Genomic DNA, 24608 nt, shown 5'->3' on the forward strand with positions numbered 1-24608 from the left:
GAGATAGCCCAGGGCCCAGAATCCAAGAGCCTTGGGAATAACAATCCCCTTCAGAAGGTCCCTAGTCTTGCTTCCAGTCCTGAATTAACAGCCATCAGTGAAGGGAGCAATCACTGTCTCCAAAGGGTTCAAGTTCCTTGCCACCATCACCATCAACTGATGACCATTTGCCACCAACTGGCAAGTAAGCCCATTAACTCTGAATCTGATAAATCCCCCAGATCAACAGTCCTGATTCCAGCCCAGTCCCCAAAACCATCATCAAAGGAAGCAGCCCCTATGGAAATGTAGGTTGGTATTCTTCTGAGAATTCTGCAGTCACAGCTATGAAAAACTCAGAAACTTGTCACCCCAAGTCCTTAGCACTGTTAAATAGTTGAACATCAGAAACTGGTCTTGCTCAGTGGAAATGATATTGAAAAAGCGGCACTATCTGCTTTGCTGCTGTGCCCTAAACATCATGGGACTTTTCCATCTGACTTGCAGCTCTTCTTTGAGTCTTTTTCTGATTAAAAAGTGAACTTGAGAGCAGGTACTGTCTCACTGTTCTTGTGTATCTCTAGTACTTAACACAGTGCTTTGCACAAAGTCAGCACTTAATAGATGCTTTTTTTGTTGTTAATTCATATATGCTTTTAAAGTATGGAAGTTATAAAGACAAAACAAAAAAAATTTACATTCCATTGGTGGAGATAACCTCTCCTGACTCTGGAGACAGGAAACTGGGAGACCCTCGCCTTGGTAACTCAACCTTACTTCCTCCACAGCAAAGATCTCATCCAGTTTCCTCCCATCAAAAGACATTTCATGCTTATCACCACCCAGGAGGTGGGTCAGCCAAGGTCTATCCCACAAGGAGCTCATTCTGTATATAGAGAGGGAGACCTGCAAGGAAAGCTGTCTTCCTCCCTAAAAGACCACATTCCTACTCTGGATTTTAGGGAATAATAGACCTTTCTTCCCATCCCACCCCCAACTCCATGCCTTCTAAAGACAAATTCCAGGAGGCCCTGAATGAGATGTGGATGGGGGCTGGGGAATGGGAAACCTTTCCTGTATCCACCAAAAGTCAAAAGTCAACAGTATGTTTTCCTTTCAAGGTATAGATTAGAGCTTCCTAGGCCTGTAGTTCTGGAGTAAAGGGGTGGGGGAGGAGTGGATCTACTTACTGTAGCCTATTTGGGAAACATGTCTGCACAAAGCTCCCCCATCATTACTGCCCCCACTCCCCTGCCAATTAGGGGCTAGGACTAGAAGTGGATGAAATTTGAATTTGACTAGAAGCTAAGAGCTAATGGAGCCCTTGGTCCATTCCTCTCATCAAGGATCTCAAACTGGAACCTGAGAATCAGGAGAGAACCTTGGCCAAGGTCACACTAAACCAAAAGTTTGGGGGTTCTTTTTATTTTTCTGATTCCCAAGTCAAAAACTCTTTCCTTCAAACTCTACAGACCATTTCCAAACCAACAAGAGGTGGTGGGGAGGCAATGGAGGAAAGGACCTCTTCCACCAGCTGTCCCCCTCCCTGCATCAGATAATCCATTCACTTGCCTTTTTAACCCTTGAAAGCATATTTTGAAATCAAAGCTGGATCATCCATATGATTACTTATTTTTATAAATTAAGCACTTTATTGAATATCAATAAATTGTGTGTATATAATTATAAAAATGTTTCATCAGTACAAAATGTGGCATAAAAATATAAATACCAGTGTACCTTTGAAATGTAAACATCTTCTGAGTATGTGAGAAAAAAACAGGCCGAGATCCCTATTTGGTGCACCTGTCTGGCACCATAAATAGCTGAGCACACACCTGTCAGTGGGCCAGGCCCTGCACAGCCCCCTTATTGTATGGCTTGACAAGTGCTTACTATTAGTCACAGTTCTCCTGAAAAGCAGTTCGGAGTCATATGAACAGGTGCTCCAGCTCAGAGCTACCCTAGAAATAGGGATTCAGACTTGCAATGGCTCCTCATGCTTCTCAGGGAGGTTGTCCATGGCCTGGGCATCCCAGGGCATCCCAAGGGTCCATCGCTGTGGCTGCAGCAGGACCATAGCCCACCACGCACAGGGTTACACCTTAGACCTGCAGTGGCTCCCTCCAGTAAGAAGCAGACAGACCTTCAGAACCCACCGGGAAAGGTTCATTGGGACACCCCGACTGCTTTTTTTGTCCTTCATATTGGAGTCAAAAGGAGGTGGGGTGTTGAAATTTGTAGGATTCTGAATAGAAATAGTGACCAACAGACTTGGTTTAAAAGCACCAAAGAAGAAAAAGAAAATCCATCACTCCCCCCACCCCCTCCCCGCCGGAGGAGGCTGAGGACACCCCCGAGACTGACTGTGAGCGACATTTCAGACACCAGCTGCAACTGTCACGGTTCAGATTGTAAACTACAGTCAGGAAATGCCGGAACGGCCTCAAAAAAGACAGAGTCCGAAAGGGGGTGGGGTGCGGAGGGGTGGGGTGGGGAGGGTGCCACGAAAACTGCCACCAGGTCCTTTCATTGAGGAATGAAGCAGCAACTTGGGGAGGGGGAGCAGGGGGCGTGAGGGGGTCGGGGCATGTTGCTCCACAGCTGGAGTTAACACAGAGGGAGCTCTTTCCTATAGAAACTTTTTTTTTCCCCTTGAAAAATCATAATGGCAAATATTCACTTGGCTCTTTCGCAACACGGGGAGGGCTCCGGGCAGGGGGGCGCCCGGCTCAGCGGGAGCCCGAGCAGCCGGCCTCCTCATGCTTGTGCAGCAGGGACATGCGAGAGAAAGTCCGCGAGCAGCTTCTGCACTGGTACTTCTTGACGTCCGAGTGGGTCTGCAGGTGGGCGCGGAGGTTGGAGCGGTCGGCAAACGCCCGGCTGCAGTGCGTGCAGGAGAACGGCTTCTCCCCTGGGGAGACAAGGCGGGGTGAGGCTCCCGAGGAACACTCCTCCCTCGTGGGCTTAAAGGGAGGTCCCACCCCACCCCACCCCACCGCACCCCTTCGCCCGAGCCCAGGAATCTGAACTGTGGGGACTCTTGGCACTGTCTTTAAGATATTAGCGGAGGGCTGATTACACTCGTATCCTGGTTCCACAGATTTTAGGGCTGGGAGGGGCTTTGGAGTCCATCTATCCCACAATTGTGGTGCAGGGGAAAGAACATGCTATGATGTCAGACGACCTGGTTCAAATCCTACTCAGGTGACCGACCTTGGGCAGGTCACTACCTCTGGGGCCAAATTTCCTCACCTATTGAAATGAGTGGGGATTGGAACGGATGACAAGGAAGGCCCTTCTAAGGCCAGGAGTCCCCCTGTTTTACAGAGAAGGGAAGGGAGGTGTCCAAGCTCCCAGAGGCAATGAATGGAAGAACTAGCGTTTGAACTGAAGTGTTCTGACTTCACATCCTGGGCCTCTTTGCAGCTGAATGGCAGGAAACTGCCTCTTGGTAACTGTAAAAGGCAGGCGAGCCATTTTCCCTCATCCTTAAATTGGGAATAATCACATGTACTACTTCTTTCACCAGACTGTGGTGAGGTAAGCACTTTATAGGCCTCAAAAGCACTATGGAAAACATGTTATTATACACAATCAGGGACCTGAAAAAAAGGCGAAAGCCAGAGACAAACACTGTAGCCCACAGGGAGCTGAACTAGCCACCTAGGGAGGGGCAGGGTATGGTTCAGTGGAAACAGCATGAGATTTGAAGTCAAAGGCCCTAGTTACTCCACCTGCTATTACCCTACTTTAGGCCTTTCATCACCACTTGCTTGGATGACTATAATGGCCTCCTAATTGATTTCCTTGCCCAAAGTTTTGGCCCCTCCCAATCTTTTACACTCTTATCAAATAATCTTCCTAATTGACAAACATTTATAAAGTACCTACTTTACCTAAGAACTGTGCCTAGCCACCGTACTTTTCACCTTCAAGGGGAGGAATCTCCTAGAAGTCTAAAATGCCCCTCTTCCTGTGCTCAAAAAAACCTTCTGTGGCTCCCATTTGCCATTTTGATAAAAATACAAACCCCTTGCCTTTGCCAGCCGCTAGGACATCTGCCTTGGTTCATTTTGTGCATTATCCATATTCCTGGCCCTCCTTTGAGAGTCATTACCCTCATTTAAAGTTCCAAACAAGCACCACCTTTCCAGATCTTAAAATTTCCTAACACCTCCACCTCAAAGTGCTTTTCTCCTTATGGCAGATTGTTTTGGATGTCTCCTTTGCCCCATCTCAACCTCTGCTACCTGCTTTGAATTATATGGATCTTTGTACATAAGTATCCATCTTATACCTTCATACCCCTAGTAGAATGTAATTTCTTTGATTTCCAGTGGCAAATCCAGTGACATGTATGTAACATTTGTTTGTTGAATGAATGAATCCTAGCAGAGTCACAAATTGTGAGGTTCATTTTCCATCTCTATAAAATGAGAGGGTTAGATTCAATTTTCTCTAAGGTCTTTTCTAGCTCTGAATCTTATTGATGGTATGGAACTCTCCAAGGGAACAAATAAGAAATGGTAGAACTAGAATAAGGGAAAGTATATATTAAGCCATAACGGGAATCCAAGGGACTCTCTGAAATCATATCTGCCATGGACTTTCCTATGAAAACTTCATTTAAAAAAAAGAGACTTTTAAAAAGAAAAAGCTTTGGGGGGGGGAGGAGTAAGGGGAGGGGAAGGAGGGCCTTTTTTTTTGAGGCCTTCAAGCCTTATGCCCCAGTGGATCGCCTCCGCCTCTCAACCAACTTCCTTCAGACATCTTTATACCATGCTAAGCAAGTGTGAAATCAGCACCGGCAAGGCTGCCCCGGCCCTGTGTGGAGCATAAAGGCAGGGAAAGGCTGCATTGTATACGTGACACTTCTTGGATTAAAAGGGGAAGGCACCCTGGGCCCAGCAGCTGCCCGGCCCACAGTAACAGGTGCACAGATATTGCTCCATCACAGCACCTGCTCAGCCTTCCTTCCACCAGCCCTCACAGTCCCCCCACCCCACCCCCAAAGCTACCATTAAAGCAGACAATGAAAATCAAGGTTTGAAATTATGCATTTCAACAGAAGCTTTGTAGCAGGATTTTTTTTGGCTTCCAGCTTGAATGAATGTCCCTTTAAGAAAATTATATATATATGTATGTATGTATGTATATATATGTGTAGGGGAAATCTGGGGGATGAGTGGGCTGCATAAGAGTCCCCCCCAAGCACCTAAGACTTTACCAGGTAGACAGTAAGATCATAGGATCTTAGGGGACCTTAGAGGTCACCTGGTCCGACTCCCTTATTTTACATATGAGGAATCTGAGGCCCAGAGGGGAAATTACTTACCTAAAGTCATTCTGCTAATAAATTTACAGATCCAGTATTGGATTGTATCCCAGTTTAAGTATCTCTTTCCACTAAACCTAGAGGCCAGATGCTGGAATGGGTGAGGCCTCTTTGCATATAAAAGCCCTTATGAGGGGGGGATGGGTGAGAGAAGCTGGAAAAATGAGGAGGGGGAACTTCCTGGTCTGAGCCTTTCACCTCAACCCACGTTTAGGCCAGGTGGGTGGCTAACATCACAGTCTTCCTAAGAGTACTCTCACGAATCCAAAACTCCATTTTCCCATTTGGCTGAAATGGGAGAGAACTTGGGTTACCCAAAGAAAGCCTCTCCCAGAGCAAAATGACAAACTAAACTAAAGCAGTGAGACAAGATCACTTTCTATCTCCTTAGCCACTCCCTTGAAATTCTATGCACAGTAAATACTTCATAAGTGTCTGTTGTTGCTAACAGCTTCAAGCCTATTTATTTCCAGTATCCTCTCAAGCCTCCAGGCACTTGACACATGGTTCTCTAAGATGGCCTGGATACCAGTCATAGTGCTAAAATCAACTGATCACAGTGCTAAAATCAATGAATGAATGAATGAACAAAAGAGCATTACTACACTTGTAAGAGTAAGGCATTAAGCTCCATGATCTTAGGCAAGCCATCCTCGCCCCACCCCCCCTCAGTCATTAATAGGGCTATCAACTGTCCCATTTTAACTCCGTAAAACTATAGTAGGAACAGCATGGAACCTGCCCCATATGTAAAAAAATGAAGGAACTGAGTTAACGGGATCTCTAAGAGTCCTCCCATTCCCAACAATCTAGTTGTGTTTCAAGGCCTCACCTGAAATCCTATAAATCCTAAAACATGTGTGAAAAAGGAAAAGGAGATGGAATAGAAAACACTATGGGTCACTTACCTGTGTGGGTTCTGATGTGACCCTGTAACAGCCAAGGCCGGGAGAAAGCTTTCCCACAAATCTTGCAGACACAGGGAAGTGTGTGGCTTCGGATATGCATTTTGAGGGCACCAAGGCTCACATACTCCTTCTCACAGACCTTGCAGATGAACGATTTTCTAGGCTGGGCATCTTCGCTGTGCTGAAGCTGCTGGTGTTTGGAGGGACTAGGCAAAGTGGTGTAGGATTCCGGGCACTGACCACAGGAGAACTTCTCTGCCTCCTCTTCCGGGGAGACTGGGCTTGGGGGATCTGACCCCTTGCCACTGTCATAATCATCACTGGACAGAGAAGTCAGGTCCAGGGCCTTGGGCTCTTCTGGGGGTCCAGGAGCAGCTGCTGGCATGGGGGTAAAGAAGCTAGAGAGTAGCCCACTATCCCAGACCAGTGGAGGGTAACATATTGCTGGACTGAGGACCTCTGGTGCTGGAATGGCCAACATCGGGTAGGATTGGTCATATAAGTGGGGAGACACAATCACTGGAAGCGTGAGAAAGAAGAGAGGAAAGAAGAGGGTTAAACAGGACACATCCTCTACAGTTTAAAGGGATCCTTTTCTCCCAAGATCTATCTCCCATCTCTCCAGTCCTCGGCTTCTCTTAAATGGTCCTTCCCCATCTGGCTAAATGATACCACAAGCTCCAAAAATTTCAGGGAACCATTTCCACTTGGCACCTTAGCAAAAGTACCCTACCTCCAACCCCTTCTACTCCCAAGACCCCTTTTTTTTTATCCCCAAGTCACTCCAGGACTTCCACACTAGCTCATCCCGCCGGCACCCAGAGTTCATCCAGATGTGCCCAAATGTTTCCATCCCACTGGCTACAGGAACTCCACAGAGGTTGGTACCTTCTCTTCCTCAACGTCGCCCACTCTGTCTACCTAAAGTTGGTCCTATTCCCGGTCAATCTCTCCCTCCCTCCGCTACTGCCCACCCAGCTCGGTGCCTTACCTGTCTGACTCTCCAGTTCGCTGTAGTTGGGTTTCTTGCTGGTGGAGAAATGTTTCTTGACAAGAAAGGAGCGAGGCATGGCGAATCCGGGGCTCGATCGCGGACCACTGCGCCTGGGATACCGTACTGGAAACTCAAGCTACTAAGCTCTCGCACGCCAGTCTGAAATTGCCAGCCCCAGGAACTTCCTAATAAAGGGGATCTCAGCCCAGAGTGGCAGGAGGCGGGACCGCCACGCCCACTTGTCACCTCTAGGCCAATCAGCAACCGAGCCATCCGCAGGCCCCGCCCTCAGAGTCTCCGGGGCAGGTGCTGAGTTGGGACCCACAAGGTCCGCGTGGCTTCAGACAGAGCACTGGTCCTGCAGCCCAGAGCCGCATCCCGGCCTCTGACCAGACGGGGTCTTTGGCTGATGGAACAGGTGCGCAATGAAAGCTTGATTCTTTTGGTGTTCCGTTCTTGTGGTAAAAGACTCTAGAGTTCACAAGTTTCCTGCGCCGGGACACGTGGCGGCTGTCGCACCTCCCTCCTTCCCCACCCCCATCCGCTTAGCCTTCTAGCACCTGAGCCGGGCAGGTGTAGGAGGCAGGATGCGTGGGTCACTTCTGCCCCAGGGCCGTGAGAGGGGTGACCGACCTGGGCTCGCGCCTTCTGGGAGCCCCTTTGTGCCCTACCCTGGTTGTTTGGGACTCTAGATACTGTCGGTGACCTAATTAAGTGCTGGAGCGGGAGCGAGTGAGAGCCCAGAGAAGTCCTCGCTGCCCTGCGTGGATCCGGAATTGACTTCTCAACGATTCGGGTGCGCCCTCTGGCGACCCTAGCCCAAGCTGGGGTGACTTCTCCGCTCCCCTCCGCGCTTTAAGTTTTACAAAGCACCTGCATCGCAATACCCCTAGTCAACAGAAAAACCGTGACCAGCCCCATTTTATAGAGGAGGAAACGAATCTTCAGAGAAGTGAAGCTACACGCACAAGGTCACACAGCCAGTAAGTGTTAGGGCGGGGATGTAAAACCAGAGCCCCGGACTTCCAAGTCCAGGGCGCTTTCCAAGACACCACCACGCTCTCTCTTCTTCCCCAATTTAGGCAAGTCGTTACAATTCCATTCCTCCCTCAATCCACAGGGACCCTCTCCCCTAGCCCTGGGGACTGACACCTGAAATTCCGGCTTCTGCTCTTAACACCTCCTTAATTGGGCCTTTGATCTTCTCCTGGGACGGGAAGGAGAAAGGGGAGCCCAGAAGGTGTCAGGAAACTTTCCTTCCCTTCACCTCCCCACCCCCTTGCCCAAACACAGCACCCAAAACCAGAACGACAAAGTCGAAACTAGAAAGAACTTTGGAACATAGAGTCCAAGCTCCTCTGATAATTATGGGTGTGGGATAGAATAGGGCAACCTGAAGCCAAGAATAGAAATGACTTGCCCAAGGTCATGTATTTAGCCATAATAATATGTTATGCGTGTATAGTAATTATTCAGGTGGGAATGCATCATGTAGCGGAGTAACGAAAAGAAGGGAAACCGGATACCCGGGTTTGGAGTCTTAGCTCCGTCTCTTGCTTTACTATGACTCGGGGGTCTCATCTCTGAGCTTCAGTTTTCCCATCTGTAAAATGGAACTAATAATAACTGCTTTCCTTAACCGTTACGGGCTGCTTAGGAGGGAAAACATTACATTCACCTTAAAGTGCTACCAGCATGTGAGAGTTTCCTACAGCCCTCTCAGGTTTACTAGCCTTTCTCACATTTGCTCTGACCTCATCTTCACAGCACACCGATGAAGCCTGCAAGGCAGGATATACACACCCTCTTTTTTTTCAGAGGAGAAAATGGGCTCAGAGAAAGATCTAAAGAGTTGAGGTGCCGGTAGAGCGCAAACTGAGAAGCATTCACTCTTCTGACCTGTGCTGTTTGCTCCAAAGTACTGTGCCTGGCTTGGGCCGGGGGCGGGGGGGGGGGGGGGGGGGGGGGGGGGGGGGGGGAGGCGTACCAGTGAGACTCATTAAGCGGGTTCTCTAACTGGGAAATTGGACAAGATGACCTCTAGGTCCCTCCTAGACTCCAAGAGTCTAGAATTCTATATGCTAGGAATTCACTAGATGGGCGCGGTGGGGGGTGGGGGGGGGTGGGGGAAGGGAGTGGAAGAACTGAGTGGGAATTGTCCCGTGTCACCCAGAAACAAGGCAGGCGCCATGCTGGGATTTCTCCAAACCCAGTACAATCAGCCTCCCACGCCCTTAGTAGAAGTTGCCTGTGTCCTGGAAAGGGAGTCAGTGAATCTGAAATCAGAACACGTTGGTTCCACTGCTGTTCACACACACACACACACACACACACACACACACACACACACACACACACACACTCAGACGAATTCACCACAAGTCCGAAAGGTCTCTTAGAGATCTACTCTCTCCTTTTATGGAGGAAAGGTACGGAAAAGTCGAGTTCCCCTAGCTAGCAAGGGTGGGATAACAGAGATGCTAATGAATGGGCACTTTCCGAGTTCCATGGTTTGAGGTATATTCATTTGATAATTAATGTAAGCCCTGGAACAAAATTTTATTTTGAATCCACCCCCACCCCCCATTGAGAGCATCTAACACCTACATACACCCCTGTTTTAACCTGTGTGGCCTTGGGCAAATCACTTTACCCTCTTGAACTTCACTTTCCTCAGTTGGGGCCATGGGGGTAACAATCCTTTAACCACTTTATTTCTCATGGTTGTCCTGAGTAAAGTCCTATATAAATGTGAGAGATCTTGGCCAAGTGGTTCCCTAAACCACCAGCCCCTGGTCCCCACACCCTGTGATTCTTAAAGTCTCTGAATTCTTTAGCTAGAAAGGACCTTATTGATTATGTTAAATATTTTATGAAGTGGAAAACAGAGACTCAGAGAGGAGAATGATATACCTAGGGCCACAGGGGTGGGTGGGTTGGGGTAAGGTCTTTAAAGCTATCTACCATATTTCAGGTGGTGGGGTCAGACTTCAAAGACAATTCTGTCATTGGGATTACAAATGAGCTGTAAACTCAGCACACCTCAAATTATCTGATAACTCTCAAAGAGTTCATTTATTACTACCTTCCCCATCCCATTCTGGTCACTTGCTAGCTGGGGGATCTTTAGCAAGTTGCTCAATTTCTCTGGACCTCCGTTTCCTCCTTTGTAAAATGAGGAGGTTGGACTGGATGTTTTTGGAAGGGACATTTGGGATCCAGATCCATGAACCCCAATTGGTAGAACTCAGGTGTTACCAAATGTTAGGTGTAAACTCAAAGTCTTTTAAAATTCTAACTGCCAGTGTCCCCACACCCTCCTGGCTAACACTCCATCTTAGGAGCCCTTTGAAGTCTGGAACAGGAGATTCTCTTTTGATTGAATCACTGAAAAACCAATTATCTCCCCAAATGCTCTGAAGTTCACAAGACCTGGGTCTAGGGAGTGGACAGCTTGTAAAGTAACCTCAGGGGCTGATAAGATTAGATACCTGAGCAAAAAGTTTAAGCCCCTTCGGTCTTTTGATTGAATACTTGTAAAGTAGCCCCTAACAATGGGTCTAGTTCACAACTTCCTGGGAAAGAGGAAAGGGCCATTTGACTTTCTTTCAAGGTGAATCCACTAGAGGAGTTGGGTCATTTGTCGTGGATGTCCAAGGACAGGAAATTAATTGCTTCCCAGAGCTGGGGGAGGAGAGGGAGGCCAGCCACTAACTTGTAAGTTCTGACCTTGGTCCAGCCTGGCCAGATATCATTTCTTCCAACAGTAATACTCTCCCGGAGCATCCTGGAACCTAGTGGTCAAGGAGTCAGGTGCCTAAGTTAGGGTCAGACTACCACTCAGTCTCTATAGATGAGGTGAATATTACATTCTCAGTAATACTTTATTGCCCTCTGCTGGTCCAAAGTAGTTTGAGATTTTTGTACTCAACTCCTCCAGGTCTAATATAGTGCGTCAGAAAGGCTGGAGAAGAATCACTAGGGAATGTTTGAGATTTTTAAAAATATCAATAAAACATCTATTTTATTTTGTATACATTTTTTAACTTTTTTTTTTTTTTACAATACTTACATTTCTCAATATTTCTCTCCCTCTTCCTTTCTAGCTCCCAAGTCAAGCACTTAAGTGCTTAGAAAGTAGTTGGAAGGGTCAGCTAGGTGTCAAAGTGGATAGAGTGCTGGGCCTGGAGTCTGGAAGATTTGATCTTCCTGAGTTAAAACCTGGCATCAAATACTTACTAGCTGTGAGACCCTGGGCAAGTCACTTAACCCGTTTGCCTCAGTTTCCTTATCTATAAAATTAGCTGGAGAAGGAAATGGCAAATCACTTCAGTATCTTGGCCAAGAAACCCCAACTGAGAGTCACCAAGAGTCAAACACCACTGAAAACAACAACAACAAAGTAGTTGAGAACACACATAGAAGCAAAAGGAATGATGGTCCTTACCCCCAAAGAGCTAACATTCTAAAATCGAAGACAAAACATAAAAGGAAGCTGAAAAGTGACAGGGGTGGGGGAGGGAGGCAGGGAGAGAGAAGAGAAGGTACTACCATTCCCCTGTGGGGAAGTCCAGATAGGCAGGAGGGACTAGGAGAGGAGTGCAGGAGTAAACTTGGCTGGCCAGAGCACATCCAGAGCACCCTTCCAGGGTGAGAAGGCTGCTAAGAAATGATAGATAGGTCTAAACAGAGTTAGAATAGGGACTGGGAAAGGAGAACCATGACTTAGAACAAAGAATAAAAAAGAGGAAAACCAATTGTTCAGCATAACTAACAAATGTTTGGGGGGAGGGGGAACTGATGTCATATGTAGTATTTTATAGCTAGAGTTCCCTACCCCTACAAAGAAATGCCTTCTCCTATGTCTTCTTTGGGGTCAAGCTTGGTCATCATAAATTAACAGCATTCAGTTTTGATTAGAAAGTGTTTATGAGAGAGAGAGAGAATGCCAGCTCTGACTTGGAGAATATAGACCTAGATTCTAATCCCAGTTGTGCCTTCCTTGCTGTTGTTGTTTTCAGTGGTATCTGACTCTCAGTTGGGGTTTTCTTGGCCAAGATACTGAAGTGATTTGCCATTTCCTTCTCCAACTAATTTTACAGATAAGGAAACGGAGGCAAACAGGGTTAAGTGACTTGCCCAAGGTCTCACAGCTAGTAAGTATTTGATGCCAGGTTTTAACTCAGGAAGATCAAATCTTCCAGACTCCAGGCCTAGCACTCTATCTACTTTGACACCTAGCTGACCCTCCCAACTACTTTCTAAGCACTTAAGTGCTTGACTTGGGAACTAGAAAACTCCTTAGACCTCAGTTTCCTTACCTGTAAAATGAAGAGGTCAGAGTAGATTCTCTCCAAGATCTCATCTGAATCTGCCATTTTATGGCATAAGATTCCTTCCAGCTTTGATTTCATTAGTTTCTCAGTTGGAAGTCACCCCTGAATTTTCTTTCTTCATTCAAGATCCTTCCTGAGTCTCCCAGTCTGGCTATGTCTACCTGGCCAGGAAAAAAAGAAGAATCACTACATTGAGCTTCTTCTACCTATCATGCTGGTCTGGTCTGCCTGCTGGAAAGGACTGAGATCTGAAATGCCATTCATTCCTTCTATAGATAACTTGCCTATGGATATCTTCTCTCTACCTTCCAGCTACTCAATACTGCCCAATGCCCTGAGAGAACTCCACTCTAATGCCAAACCTTTAGGCATGTTAATAACCTACCTGAATGAATTCCTCAAGGATTGACAAACCCTTACCTCATCATACCCAACTCATCCTAGAGATTCTGAACCCCCCCCCCCCAACTGTCATTACTCACCCATCTGCCCATTCCCTTGTTCCCATTCTCCTCACCATCCCCAATATCCCACTCCAAACCTGCCCATCCTTCATACTGTGCTCTCTGGAATGCCTGCTCCATAGGTAACTAACTTGCTCTCATCTTAAATCTTTTCCTTTCCTACTCCTTCCATCTCATGACTCTCACTGAAACCTGGCTCCCTCGTAATGACATAGTTTCCCTGGCTACCCATTCCAGTTGCACATTTATTCAAACTCCCCAACTCACTGGTAGAAGCAGGGGAACTGGAGATCCCTTTTATCCCCATTTCCATTTCTAGGCTCTCCTGATGCCACAATCACTCAGTAACCTCTCCTTTGAGGTTCACTCAGTCCATAAAGCTGAGATGCAACAAAGTGAAGATCGATTCTCTGCTGCTTGTGCTAATTTTGGCCTAACAATTAATACCAAGAAAACACAGGTTTTCCATCTGCCAGCCGTACACCATCCATATGTGAAACCAGTGGTTACAGCAAATGAAGTTTTGAATACTGTGGATAAGTTAACTTACCTTGGCAGTATTAATTCCCAAAGGTGTATGCATAGATCGTGAGGTTGAGGTACACCTTGCCAGAGCTACCTCAGTATTTGGAATACTCTAAAGGAAGTAAGGAAAAGACGAGGTAGGTATTAGACTTCCTACCAAACTGAAGATCTACAGAAGATCTACAGATCACACCTCACCATTGTATGCAGTGTCATGCTAGGAAACTGAATTGCTTCCATTTGATTTGCCTTAGAAAGATCCTGAAGATCACCTGGCAGGATAAGGTACCAGACATTAAGGTCCTTTCTCAAGCTAAACTGTCAAGCATTCAAACTCTACTGCAGAGAGTGCAACTCTGATGGGCCGGCCACGTTGTCTGAATGTCAAATACATGTTTGCCTAAAGTACTATTTTACAGAGAACTCACACAAGGCAGACACTCACATGGTGGTCAGAAGAAGCAATACAAGGACACACTCTCAAAGTATCTCTGAAGAACTTTAGAATCACTTGCATGGCATGGGAGACACTGGCAAAGGGCTGGACTGCACAGCATAGCATGTCCACATTAGAGAAGGCTTTGTGCTTTATAATTGAAGCAGAATTGTAGTAGCACAAAAGAAACATGAGATGTGCAAATTTAGACATCTCCACTCCAACTGTTCTTATGGACTACTTGTGCCTGACCTGTGGTAGAGTGTTCTGAGTTCATATTGGTCTGATCAGTCACAGCTGGACACACTATACCTTGACTCTGACATAGAGATGTCATTTTTGTCCTCTTCAAGAACAAAAGACAACAACCAACCAACCAACTATTGCCACCTAATCAAGATTCTGGTAGCTGTTATCCACTGACTTCCCAGACACTTCCCTTTTTTCCTCAATGAGTTCAGTCCCTGACTCACAGTCTTTCTCTCCTCCCCAAATCCTGCCCTCATACTAGGGGACTTTCAACACATACAATGATACTCCTCTATATACCTTTCCAAAACTTTTAGTATGCTGTCTCATCTTAGTAATTTTATTTGATGAAATTATCTATGAAACAAATCTACGATTTGTTTTTTGATCAACCACTTCTTTACAATTAAATGATTTAGTCTCCATTTAAGTTTGAATTGCTCCTTCAAATGCTTTTTATTTATTGTAATTTTTATTGTATTGTGGTCAGTAAAAGATGTGAACATTTGTTTTTCTGCATTTATTTATGAGGTTTTTATGTGTTAGTACAGTTAATTTTTAAAGATACCTTACAAACCTGAGAAATATATATGAATGAATGTATGTGTGTGTATATATACACATATATATATATATTCCTTTTTACTCAGTAATTGTCAAAGTTCAGTTCTATTTAATTTTCTAAAATCCTCTTCAGATATTTAGTTTCTTTCTCATTCATCTTTTTGTTAATTTTGTTTAGGTTTGAAAGAAACACATTAAGGTGCACAATTATTATAATTTCTCTGTTTGTTTCTCCTTGAAATTCAATTAACCTTTCTTTCAAGACCTTAGATCCAAAGTCATTCAGTTTATAAATGAAGTATTGATATTATTTCATTATCTAGATAGCTTTAAGCAAAATGTAGTTTTCTTGCTTGTCTCTTTTAACCATGCTATTTTTAATATTGTTTGAAATCATGATTGCTACTTTTTTTGAGTTCTGAAGCATAATAAATTTTGCCTTATGCCATTACGCCTGTGTGAATCTTTATATTTTAAGTGTTTTTCTTGTAAACAACATATTGTTGGATTCTACTTTCAAATCCACCTTTGGTGTACGGCATCTGGCTGTTACCCATAGTTTCAAGAAGTTATAGCATGAGGAATGGACATACCCAGAAAAACCTTCTCAGCAGATGGGCTAAACCAAGTTGAAGGCAGCTGACAAGTCTCAAACCCATCTGTGAGTTAGAGGGGTATCTACCCCCAAGCATGTGAAGACTTCCTCCCAGAAGACTAGGTAGATGAGAATAATTTGTTCCAAAGGTCATGAAGTCAGCTGAAACAAGTGCCATGGAATGCTTAGAACTTGGTCAGACAACAAAGATATCAAGGTCATCCACGGCATCCTAGGCCATCACCAGCAATCTTGACGCTTGTCTTGCTGCTGGACTTGGAAGACTCTGGAAGAGAGAGTGAGGCTAATGACTTTATGAAATTCTGCCTCTTTTAAATCCAGTTCGTGAGGAGTTAAGACATCACCTTGTAATGTCATTGGTCCTCTTCTAAAATGAAGGACAAACAACAGACTAAATCACTTAAACTTCAGGTGGCAAAGAAACCAAACAATCCCCTCAACCTTAAAGGTCCATCAAGTGGTTTACCTGCTTCTGGAAGTACCGCACCCACTATACAAGAGTGCTGAGTAGACTGCCCAAGAAAAAGGTGATGGTGATATTGCAGTGGGGGGGTAATAGGAAAGGCCAGAGGGACTCCTCCTCAGCAACCACCTCCAGTGAAAAACCTGATATCCATATAAAACAAGCATAGGTCCTATCACAGGGGTGGAAAAAGAGAAGAAATTGGATCAACACCAGTAATATATAATAGAAGGAGTCTGTTCCTATTCCTTTGCCCTTCCTTTATTTTTTAGAAATGTTTTTATTGATGTCATTTTTTAAAAAATCATCATAATTTCCCCAGTCTCCATCTTCTCTCCCTTCCAATAAGTCATCTCATATAAAAAAATAATATTTTTAAAGAAAAAAAGCATTTAAAAATCAAAATAATGGACCAATACATTGAAAAAGTCTGAAAATGTATACAGTGTATTACAATTGTGGACTTCTGTCTTATCTCTTCTTTCAAGACATGCTTATTCTTTGTAATTTTGCAGCATTTACTATTGATTTTTTTCATGGTTGACCTTTCCATTTACATTGTTGTAGTCATGGCATATTTATGTTGTTTTCCTGACTCTGTTACAGAGCCACTCTCCATTCTGCATCAGGTCATGTAGATCTCTCCATGCTTCCCCCATTCATCTCAGTCATCATTTCTCCCAACACAGTAATATTCCGTTATATTCATGTACCACAGTTGATTTAATCACTCTCCAATCAATGGGCATCAACTTTGTTTACAAGCCTTTGTTATCAGAAAAGAATTCTGCTACAAATATTTTTGGTGTCTATGATATTTTCATCTTATCAGTGACACCCTTGAGGTATTAGCCTAGTTGTGGAATCTCTGGATCAAAGGGTATGGATATTTTAGTCACCTTATTTGCATAATTCAAAATTGATTTTTGAAATAGTTGTACTGATTGACAGATCCACCAACAATGCCTTAGTGTGTCTTTCTCCCCATAACCCCTCCAAAATTGACCATTCTACTTTTTGTCATTTTTGCCAATTTGCTGGGTGTGAGGTAAAGTCTTGAGATTGTTTTGATTTTCAATTATTTTGTTGTTTTAATTGATATTTATTGTTTCTTATATCATTATAGTATTCCATGTATTCCTCCTCCTCTCATTCCCAGGGAGCTATCTCATATGATAAATAGTAATTTTCAGAGAGAAAAACAAAACTCATCACAACTAATCAATATATTGAAAAAAAGCCTGAAAATACATGCAGTGTGTAACACCTGCGGACTCCCCACCTCCATGAAGGAGTAGGTTGGAGATGTCTTTTCATATCTCTTCATATGGTACCACTTGATCTTTATAATTTTGTTACATTTATTTTGGGGGTTTTTTGGTGTGTCACTGTTCATCCCATTTACATTCTTGTAGTAAATATTGTTTTCTTGACCCTGATTACTTCACTTTGCATCAGTTCATATGGATCTTTCCATGCTTCTCTATAATTTATCACATACATCATTTCTAACAGCCCAGTAGTATTCCACTACATTCGTTTAATACAATTTGTTTAGTCATTCCCCAGTTGATGGGCATCTACTTTGTTTCCAACTCTTAGCTATCATAAAAAGTGCTGTTATAAATATTTTGGCAATAATGGGGACTTTTTTCTTGTTGATACCTTCCTTGAGTATAAGCCCACTAATAGAATCTCTGGTTCAAAGCATATGGATAATATAAACACTTTATTTACACAATTTTTAATTGCTTTCCAAAACGGTTGTACCATTTCAAAGCTACACCAACAACGTACCTATTAATGCACCACAATCCCTCCAACATTGATTATTGTCTTTTTTGTCAACTTGAAGGGCATGAACAAAACCTCAGGCCTTATTTAATATACATTTCTCTTATTATTAGCGATCTGGAGCATTTTTCAAATGGTTGTGAATATTTTGCAGTTCTTTTGAGAACTGTTCATATCTTTTGACCATTTATTGGGGAATGGTTATTAATCTCATATATATTTATTATTTGTTTATTTATCTTGGATACCAAGTGCCTATCAGAGAAATTTGACACATGTTTATGGATCTTTTTTCAGATTTATGGAAAATAAATTTATTACGTAACATCTTGTTTTTAACAATGTTAAACTTTTTCCTCAGAATACTTGCGTCATTCATGTAAAATGATGTGATACAGGACACTGTATGTTATAGGGGTTTTTTTTCCTCATAAATTCTAAGACTCTCCTACTCCTTTCTCCTTTGTTGAAGTAAGGGTACCCTAAGTAACATGTGAACGAGTTTTAAGAAAGAAAATTAAATGAACAAAATTTTATTTCCACTACACCAAGTCAGCTCTGAAAATCAGGACAAAATATCTGAATGGATGCTGCACCTTTTTAAAGGAAGTTATCACTTCATGTTTTTTCATCTCAAAGCATGCTCACAATCAGCAACACTAACAGAAAAAAACACTGTTTGTCTATGACAATCTTTTTTAGTTTGTTTGCTAAACCAAACAGGTTTATATCAATGACAACATACTTATTTACTATCGAATAGCAGCTTTAATACCAGTGAAATCATCTATTCAAAAAACAAATTCATAGGTTGGAAATTAATCTTTGGGAGTTCTGAAATCTGCTGGAAAAATTACGTGGCTTTATGTACTTTGGGGAAAAAATGTACTAATTTTATTGGTCAAAAACACTGATTATGTAGAAAATGAATCAACCCATTGAAAAGACTAAAAAGAAATATATACCAAAATAATCTCAATCTGAATCTTGATTATTTTGTTGGGTTTTGTGGTTAACATATACTGTATGTTTCAAGTACCAGTTAAAGGATTTTGCATACTATTGGTCAGATAATGTTACATCGAGAGAATTCACCACATACAACACGGAATGTCTGCCCCTAGCACATTTCACAGCTTCAGCTGCTACAGACACTGAAAAATGCATTGGTCAGTCTGAACCATGTCAAATAAACTGTGGAAGTAGCACATCCACAACACAAACTGTGCTAGCATTTTCTTTTCAAGTCTAACTCCACAACAAGTAACATTTGTGAACCACTACTCCAATCTGTGAAAAGTGGTAGAACTTGGCCATTGGAATGTTTATGGATCTTAATAGTTTATAATTCTTTTTTTAAGAATAGTTTGTTTATGGATCACTTTGTCTATTGGTTAGATTATGTGTGTATATATACATACATATATGTTAATTGTATGTATGTGTGCATATATGTACATATATATAACACCAAGCTTTTGTCAGAAATTATTGATATAAAGATTTTTTTCCCATTTGACCCAACAACTTTCTTTCTTATCCTAAGTGCATTAATTTTGAAGTTTTTAGCTTCAAGTAATCAAAGTTCTTATTTTATATTTTGTAACTGATTCTACCCCATTTGGTTAAGAATATATCTACTGATAGCCATCAAAGGTATATGATCTGTTTCTCTTGTGATTATTTTCTACTACGAATATTAAGTTCATGTATCCCTTTAGAATGGATTATGGAATATGGTATAAGGTGTTGATTTGAGGCTAAGTTTTGTCAAACTGCTTCCTAGTTTTACAAGCAGTTTTTATTAAATACGAAACCCTTTCCTAAGTCATATATGTTAAAAACTGGGTTGCTGAACTCCATTGTTTCTGACTTTCTCTTTTTTAGTCCATTTTCCATGGATGTATCTCTCTGTTTTTTTTAACCATCAAAGTCTTTTGATCACTGCTGCTTTATATTATAATATGAGGTCCAGAAGTGCTACTCATTCTCTGTCCCTACCTCTTTTCATCATTTCCCTCAATATTATAGATCTTTCATTTTTTTGCATGAATTTTATTATTATTTTACAAGTTCTGTAAGGCATTTCCTTGATAATTTGATTGATTTAACATCAACACTGTACATTAATTTTGGTAATATTGTTATTTTTATTATATTGGTCTGGTGCAGCCTGATACTCTGGCTATTTAAGTTGTTCTTTATGTCTTTAAGGAGCACTCTGTAACTGAACCTAGAGAAGTATTCTATACGGTATGGTAGATTTATCCCCAGATATTTTACATATTTTATATTTATTTGGAATAAGATATCCCTTTCTATTATTGCCTCTTTGGTTCTGTTATTATATAAAAATGCTATGGATTTTTGAGGATTTATTTTTAGCCTGAGACTTTTCTAACACTATTGTTTCAATTGGTATCTTTGCTAGATCCCTAGAATTTTCTCTCTAAACCATCATATCATTAGTAAATAGGAATAGTTTTGTCTCCTCCTTACCTATTTATACTCCTTTAATTTCTTTCTCTTGTCTTACTGCTTTTGTTTGATTTCGAGAACTATATCAAATAATATTGGGGAGAGTGGGCATCCTTGCTTTACTCCTACATATACCAAGAAAGTTTTTAGTATATCTCCACGGCATATGATGCTTGCTTTTGATTTTAGATATTTTTATATTGAAAAAAAAGCTTCTTTTATATCTTTGCAGGGGGTTTTTGTTATTATTTTAGCAGAAATTGGTGTCAGACTTTTTCTGCATCTATTAAGATAATCATGTGGTTTGGGATAGTTCTGTTTTTTCATGATATATTATGTTGATTGTTTTCCTAACGCTGAACCACCTTTGTATCTATGGTTTAAATCCAAAGTGGACTTTTATTATTGTTATTTTCAATTACTGTAGTCTGTTGGGATTTTATTAGAATTTTAAGATCTATATTCATGGATAACGTCACTCCAAAATTTTCTGGTGCTTTCTTCTTCTTTGTTTAGGTATTAGGATTATATCTCATAAAAGGAATCTGGCTTTCTTTCTCAATTTCTGAAAAATATGCATAATATTGGTGCTAACTGTTCTTTAAAAATTTGTTAGAATTCTCTTGTACATCCATCAGATGCAGAAATTTCTTTTCTTGGGCATTTCCTTTGCAGCTGGTCTCATTTCTTTCTTTCTTTTTTTTTTTAGATTGAATTATTTAAGATCTACATTTAGTCTTCTATTAGTTTTGATATTTTATATTTTTGAAAGTATTCCTCTATTTCTTTTGAGTTCTCAGTTTTTGTTGATTATACCTGTGCATGGTAGGTTCTGAACATTCTTTTCATTCCTTCTGGTTTTGCTGTAATTTTACCTTGTCTGATATTTTAATTTTATTTTCTGCCCTCTTCTTTTTAAAAATTACATTGGCTAAAAATTCATCAATTTTTTTAGTGTTTTCAAAAAAGCTTTTAGTTTGATCATTTTAATAGTTTTTTTTTAGTTTCTAGTTTGTCTTTTCTCTAATTTTTTTATATCTTCTATTTTGTTTTTATTTTAGATTTGTTTATTGACTTTCTAATTTTCAAAAATACATATCTAGTTCATTAATCTACTCCTGCCTGTCCTTTTCTTTTCTTTTCTTTTCTTTTTTGGCCAATCTCAGACTTAAAATTTCTTTCTTTAAAAAAAACCTCTCCCCTCTTTCTTCCCCTCCGCTGCCCGCTGAGGACTTGGACAACCTCATGGTCAACCATTTTATTGCTGAGCTCCAGAGAAAACATAAGAAGGACATGAATGAGAACAAGGGGGCTGTCGCCCTCCATGCACCACTTATGAATGTGCCAAGTACCTTCTCTTTCAGTACCCAGACCAGTACTGAGATTGATTCCCTCTATGAAGGTATTGGCTTCTACACCTCTATCACCCTTGCACTTTGAGGAGCTGAATACTGACCTCTTCCATGGCACATTGGATCCTGTGGAAAAGGTTCTAAGAGATGTCAAACTAGATAAATCATAGATTCATGACATGGCCTTGGTGGGTGGTTCCACCCAAATCCTCCAAATTAAGAACCTTCTGCAAGACTTTTTCAGGGGCAAGGAACTCAACAAGAGTATCAATCCTGATATGCCTGTTCTCTATAGTTCGGCATCCCAGGCTGCCATCTTATCTGCAGACAAATCTGAAAATGTTAGGACTTGATGTTGTTAGAGGTCAGTCCTGTTTCCCTTGATATTGAAACCGTTGGTAGAGTTATGATAGTTTTGATCAAATGCAATACCTACCATCCCTACCAAGCAGACACAGACCTTTACCACCTACCCAGATAACTAGTCTGATGAACTTATTCCAGTTTATGAAAGTAAGAGAGTAATGGCAAAGGCAAGTTTGATCTCCCAGGAATCCCCCCTACCCCAGAGATGTTCCTGAGATTGCTTCAAATGACATCTTCAATATTTCTGATGTGAAGAAGAATAAGATCACCATAACTGATGACAAAGAGCATCTGAGCAAAGAAGACATTGAGCGTATGGTCCAGGAAGGTGAGAAATACAGAATTCAAGATGAGAAGTAAGAGACAAGATGCCTTCCAAGCTACAGTAGAGGAGGCAAAACTCCAAGGAAAAATTGGTGATGAAGACAAATAGAAGACTCTTAACAAATTTAACAAAATAATCAACTGACTGGATAAAAACCAGACTTCTGAGAATATAGAATCTGAACAATGGCAGAAAGAACTCGGGGGCAGCTAGGTGGTGCAGTGAATAGAGTGCTAGGCCTAGAGTCAGGAAGGTCATCTTCCTGAGTTCAAATGTGACCTCAGCTACTTGCCAGTTTTGTGACCCTGGGCAAGTCCCTCAACCCTTTTTGCCTCAGTTTCCTCATCTGTAAATGAACTGGAGAAGAAAATGGCAAATCACACCAGTATCTTTGCCAAGAAAACCCCACAAGGGGTCATGAAGAGTCAGATGTGACTGAAACATCTGGACAAGAAAGAATTGGAGAAAGTATGCCAACTCATCATTACTAAGCTGTACCAGAGTGTAGAGGGCATACCAGGAAGTATGTCTGATGGGGTGGAGTAGCCCCATCCAGAGGTACTTCTTCTGGACCTACCATTGAAGAGGTCAACTAGAAACACCAGAAGAGAGAACATTCTACTCAGTTTTTCAACACTTGAAGGGCTCAAATTTGTAGCCAAGGTAGTGACACCTAAATATGTGCAGAAGGAGAGAAGCCAACAACATTGTACTGTATCAGTAGAATGAAGAAGTGGAAATGTAATTCTTGTCCTGGAGAATTTAATCTATTTAAAACTGTTGTTGCTGTTTTGTCATTTCAGTTGTGTCCAACTCTTTGAAAGGCCATGTGAGTTTTCCTTGACAAAGATACTGGAGTGGTTTGCCATTTCCTTCTCCAGCTCATTTTACAGTTGAGAAAACTGAAGTAAACAGGGTTAAATGACTTGCCCAGGGTCACATAGCTAGGAAGTATCTGAGGCCAGATTTGAACTCAGGAAGATGAGTCTTCCTGACTCCAGGCCTTGCACTTTATCCACTGCAAAATCTAGTTAGCATCATTAAAAAATGATTCTCCTCTTCCTCTTTATCAACCTTTAAAAGATGATAAATACTTGCTTTTGACTATTCCCTTCAGACTTCTGATTTCCCTTATAACTCCTTGTTTTTATTTTCTAATGGCAATCTGCCTTTGGGTAGACAAACATAATTTACATTACTTTTAGGGAAAAGTGACCATGTTAGAGCAGTATTCAGAACAGAGTGGAAAGCTATCTCCTTGCCATGTTCAACTACATTTTCATGATGTTCTCTGTTAAAAATAATACAACAACAAACGTGTCCAAGACCTCTCAGGCTAGGCACTCTGAATAGCGATGGAGGGAATAACTTTTGGTTTTGATAGGATAATATTAGGTGCAAGGAGAAGCAAAAGGACTGGAGTTGAAAGAGAAATTTTTGCTAAAGAAGGAGAAGAAGAAGAAGGAGGAGGAGAAGTGAAGCGTTTTGGAATTGTGAAGAAGGGCAGAGATTGACTGGAGGGGATGAAATACAGACTTCAGTAGAAGTTGAAGGAGAAGAAGAAAAAAGGCTCAAATAATAAGAAAGAGATTAGTGAAGTACAACTAGCAGAAGAACCCAAGGAGAAGGAAACAGAGGAGGAAGTTGGTAAGACAAAGTAGAGAAGCTGAAACACACTGGAAAGAGAAGATAAGAAATTATCAAAACAAGGGAGGAAATGTGCTTGGCTAGCAAGGGACTAATGAGGTAAGAAGGTGCTAATGAGATTTAGACAGTAACAACTCCATAGCTGAAAACCTTGAGAAGCAGGTTGACATGGCAGTTCTCCAAGGACCCTTGGGATAATAGGAACTTATGTTTTGGGTTGAAAGGAGTCCAACCCTCTTATTTTACAAATGAGAAAACTGAAACCCAGAGAGTACAAGTGATTTATCCAAGGCCACACAGGAAGTGACTTTAGCAAGTGTGAAGAGCAAGGAAAATTTTTGCAATTACTGCAAAATATTTATATTTCTATCTCAGCCAAGTGATTGATGTCTATGCTCAAAGAACAAGTTGGTGTTCTGTGAAGAAAAGGCAAAGGAGCTGCAGGAGTATCCATCTCTTCACTCTCGGGGTCTTCAGTAGGAAATGAAGTGTTGGGAGTTTTTTGTTTTGTTTTGCATTTTAAACAAAGAAGAGGAATCTAAAGAGGCAGAGGAGGAAACCTAGCCTATGTCAGGCAGGAGCCAGAACAGCAGAAAAAAACAAAGCACAGATGAGGAAAGAGCCAAAGAAGCCCACTGAACACTGAGAGCTAAGCAACAGACACTAGGCTCTTCCGGAAGAGGAGCAAATGGGTTTGTTATCATAGTTCATCCTTTGTTCTCCACATCTGGAAGGTAATATCTGGAATTGCAAGTGAATTGGATTTAACTGAGG

At 41.9% G+C, this 24608-nt stretch overlaps 2 protein-coding genes across 3 annotated transcripts in view; both read right to left on the reverse strand.

Moving 5' to 3' along the window:
• Window positions 1–1604: 1604 nt before the first annotated feature.
• Window positions 1605–7395, reverse strand: SNAI1 (snail family transcriptional repressor 1). Its single transcript, XM_072633577.1, has 3 exons — window positions 7217–7395; window positions 6226–6744; window positions 1605–2893 (listed from the first exon to the last, which is right to left on the reverse strand). The coding sequence occupies exons 1-3, from the start codon at window positions 7293–7295 to the stop codon at window positions 2712–2714; spliced, it is 780 nt and encodes a 259-aa protein (XP_072489678.1). The 5' UTR covers window positions 7296–7395; the 3' UTR covers window positions 1605–2711.
• A 3831-nt stretch (window positions 7396–11226) lies between these two features.
• RNF114 (ring finger protein 114) overlaps window positions 11227–24608 on the reverse strand; it is a 37394-nt gene continuing 24012 nt past the window's right edge. Inside the window, exons 6-8 of one of the 2 annotated variants that reach the window (XR_011972351.1) lie at window positions 15387–15674; window positions 13570–13656; window positions 11227–12716 (exon numbers count right to left, since the gene is read on the reverse strand). Coding sequence is in view for 1 of the 2 variants with exons in the window: in XM_072633579.1 (XP_072489680.1) it covers window positions 15621–15674 (54 nt within the window). In the remaining variant the exon portion in view is untranslated. Of the gene's footprint in view, window positions 12717–13569; window positions 13657–14659; window positions 15675–24608 lie in introns of those variants that run through there. The other variant, XM_072633579.1, reaches the window with a different exon arrangement.

Source organism: Notamacropus eugenii, chromosome 1, assembly GCF_028372415.1.
Source record: "Notamacropus eugenii isolate mMacEug1 chromosome 1, mMacEug1.pri_v2, whole genome shotgun sequence".
Taxonomy (NCBI): Eukaryota; Metazoa; Chordata; class Mammalia; order Diprotodontia; family Macropodidae; genus Notamacropus; species Notamacropus eugenii.

Bases quoted from the DNA above. Each gene is read 5' to 3' on its own strand.
- SNAI1 (XM_072633577.1), bottom strand. From the start codon at position 7,295: ATGCCTCGCTCCTTTCTTGTCAAGAAACATTTCTCCACCAGCAAGAAA. The intron at 6,745-7,216 runs GTAAGGCACCGA...TCACGCTTCCAG, and splicing joins CGAACTGGAGAGTCAGACAG to TGATTGTGTCTCCCCACTTA. The intron at 2,894-6,225 runs GTAAGTGACCCA...TTGTCTCCCCAG, and splicing joins TCACATCAGAACCCACACAG to GGGAGAAGCCGTTCTCCTGC.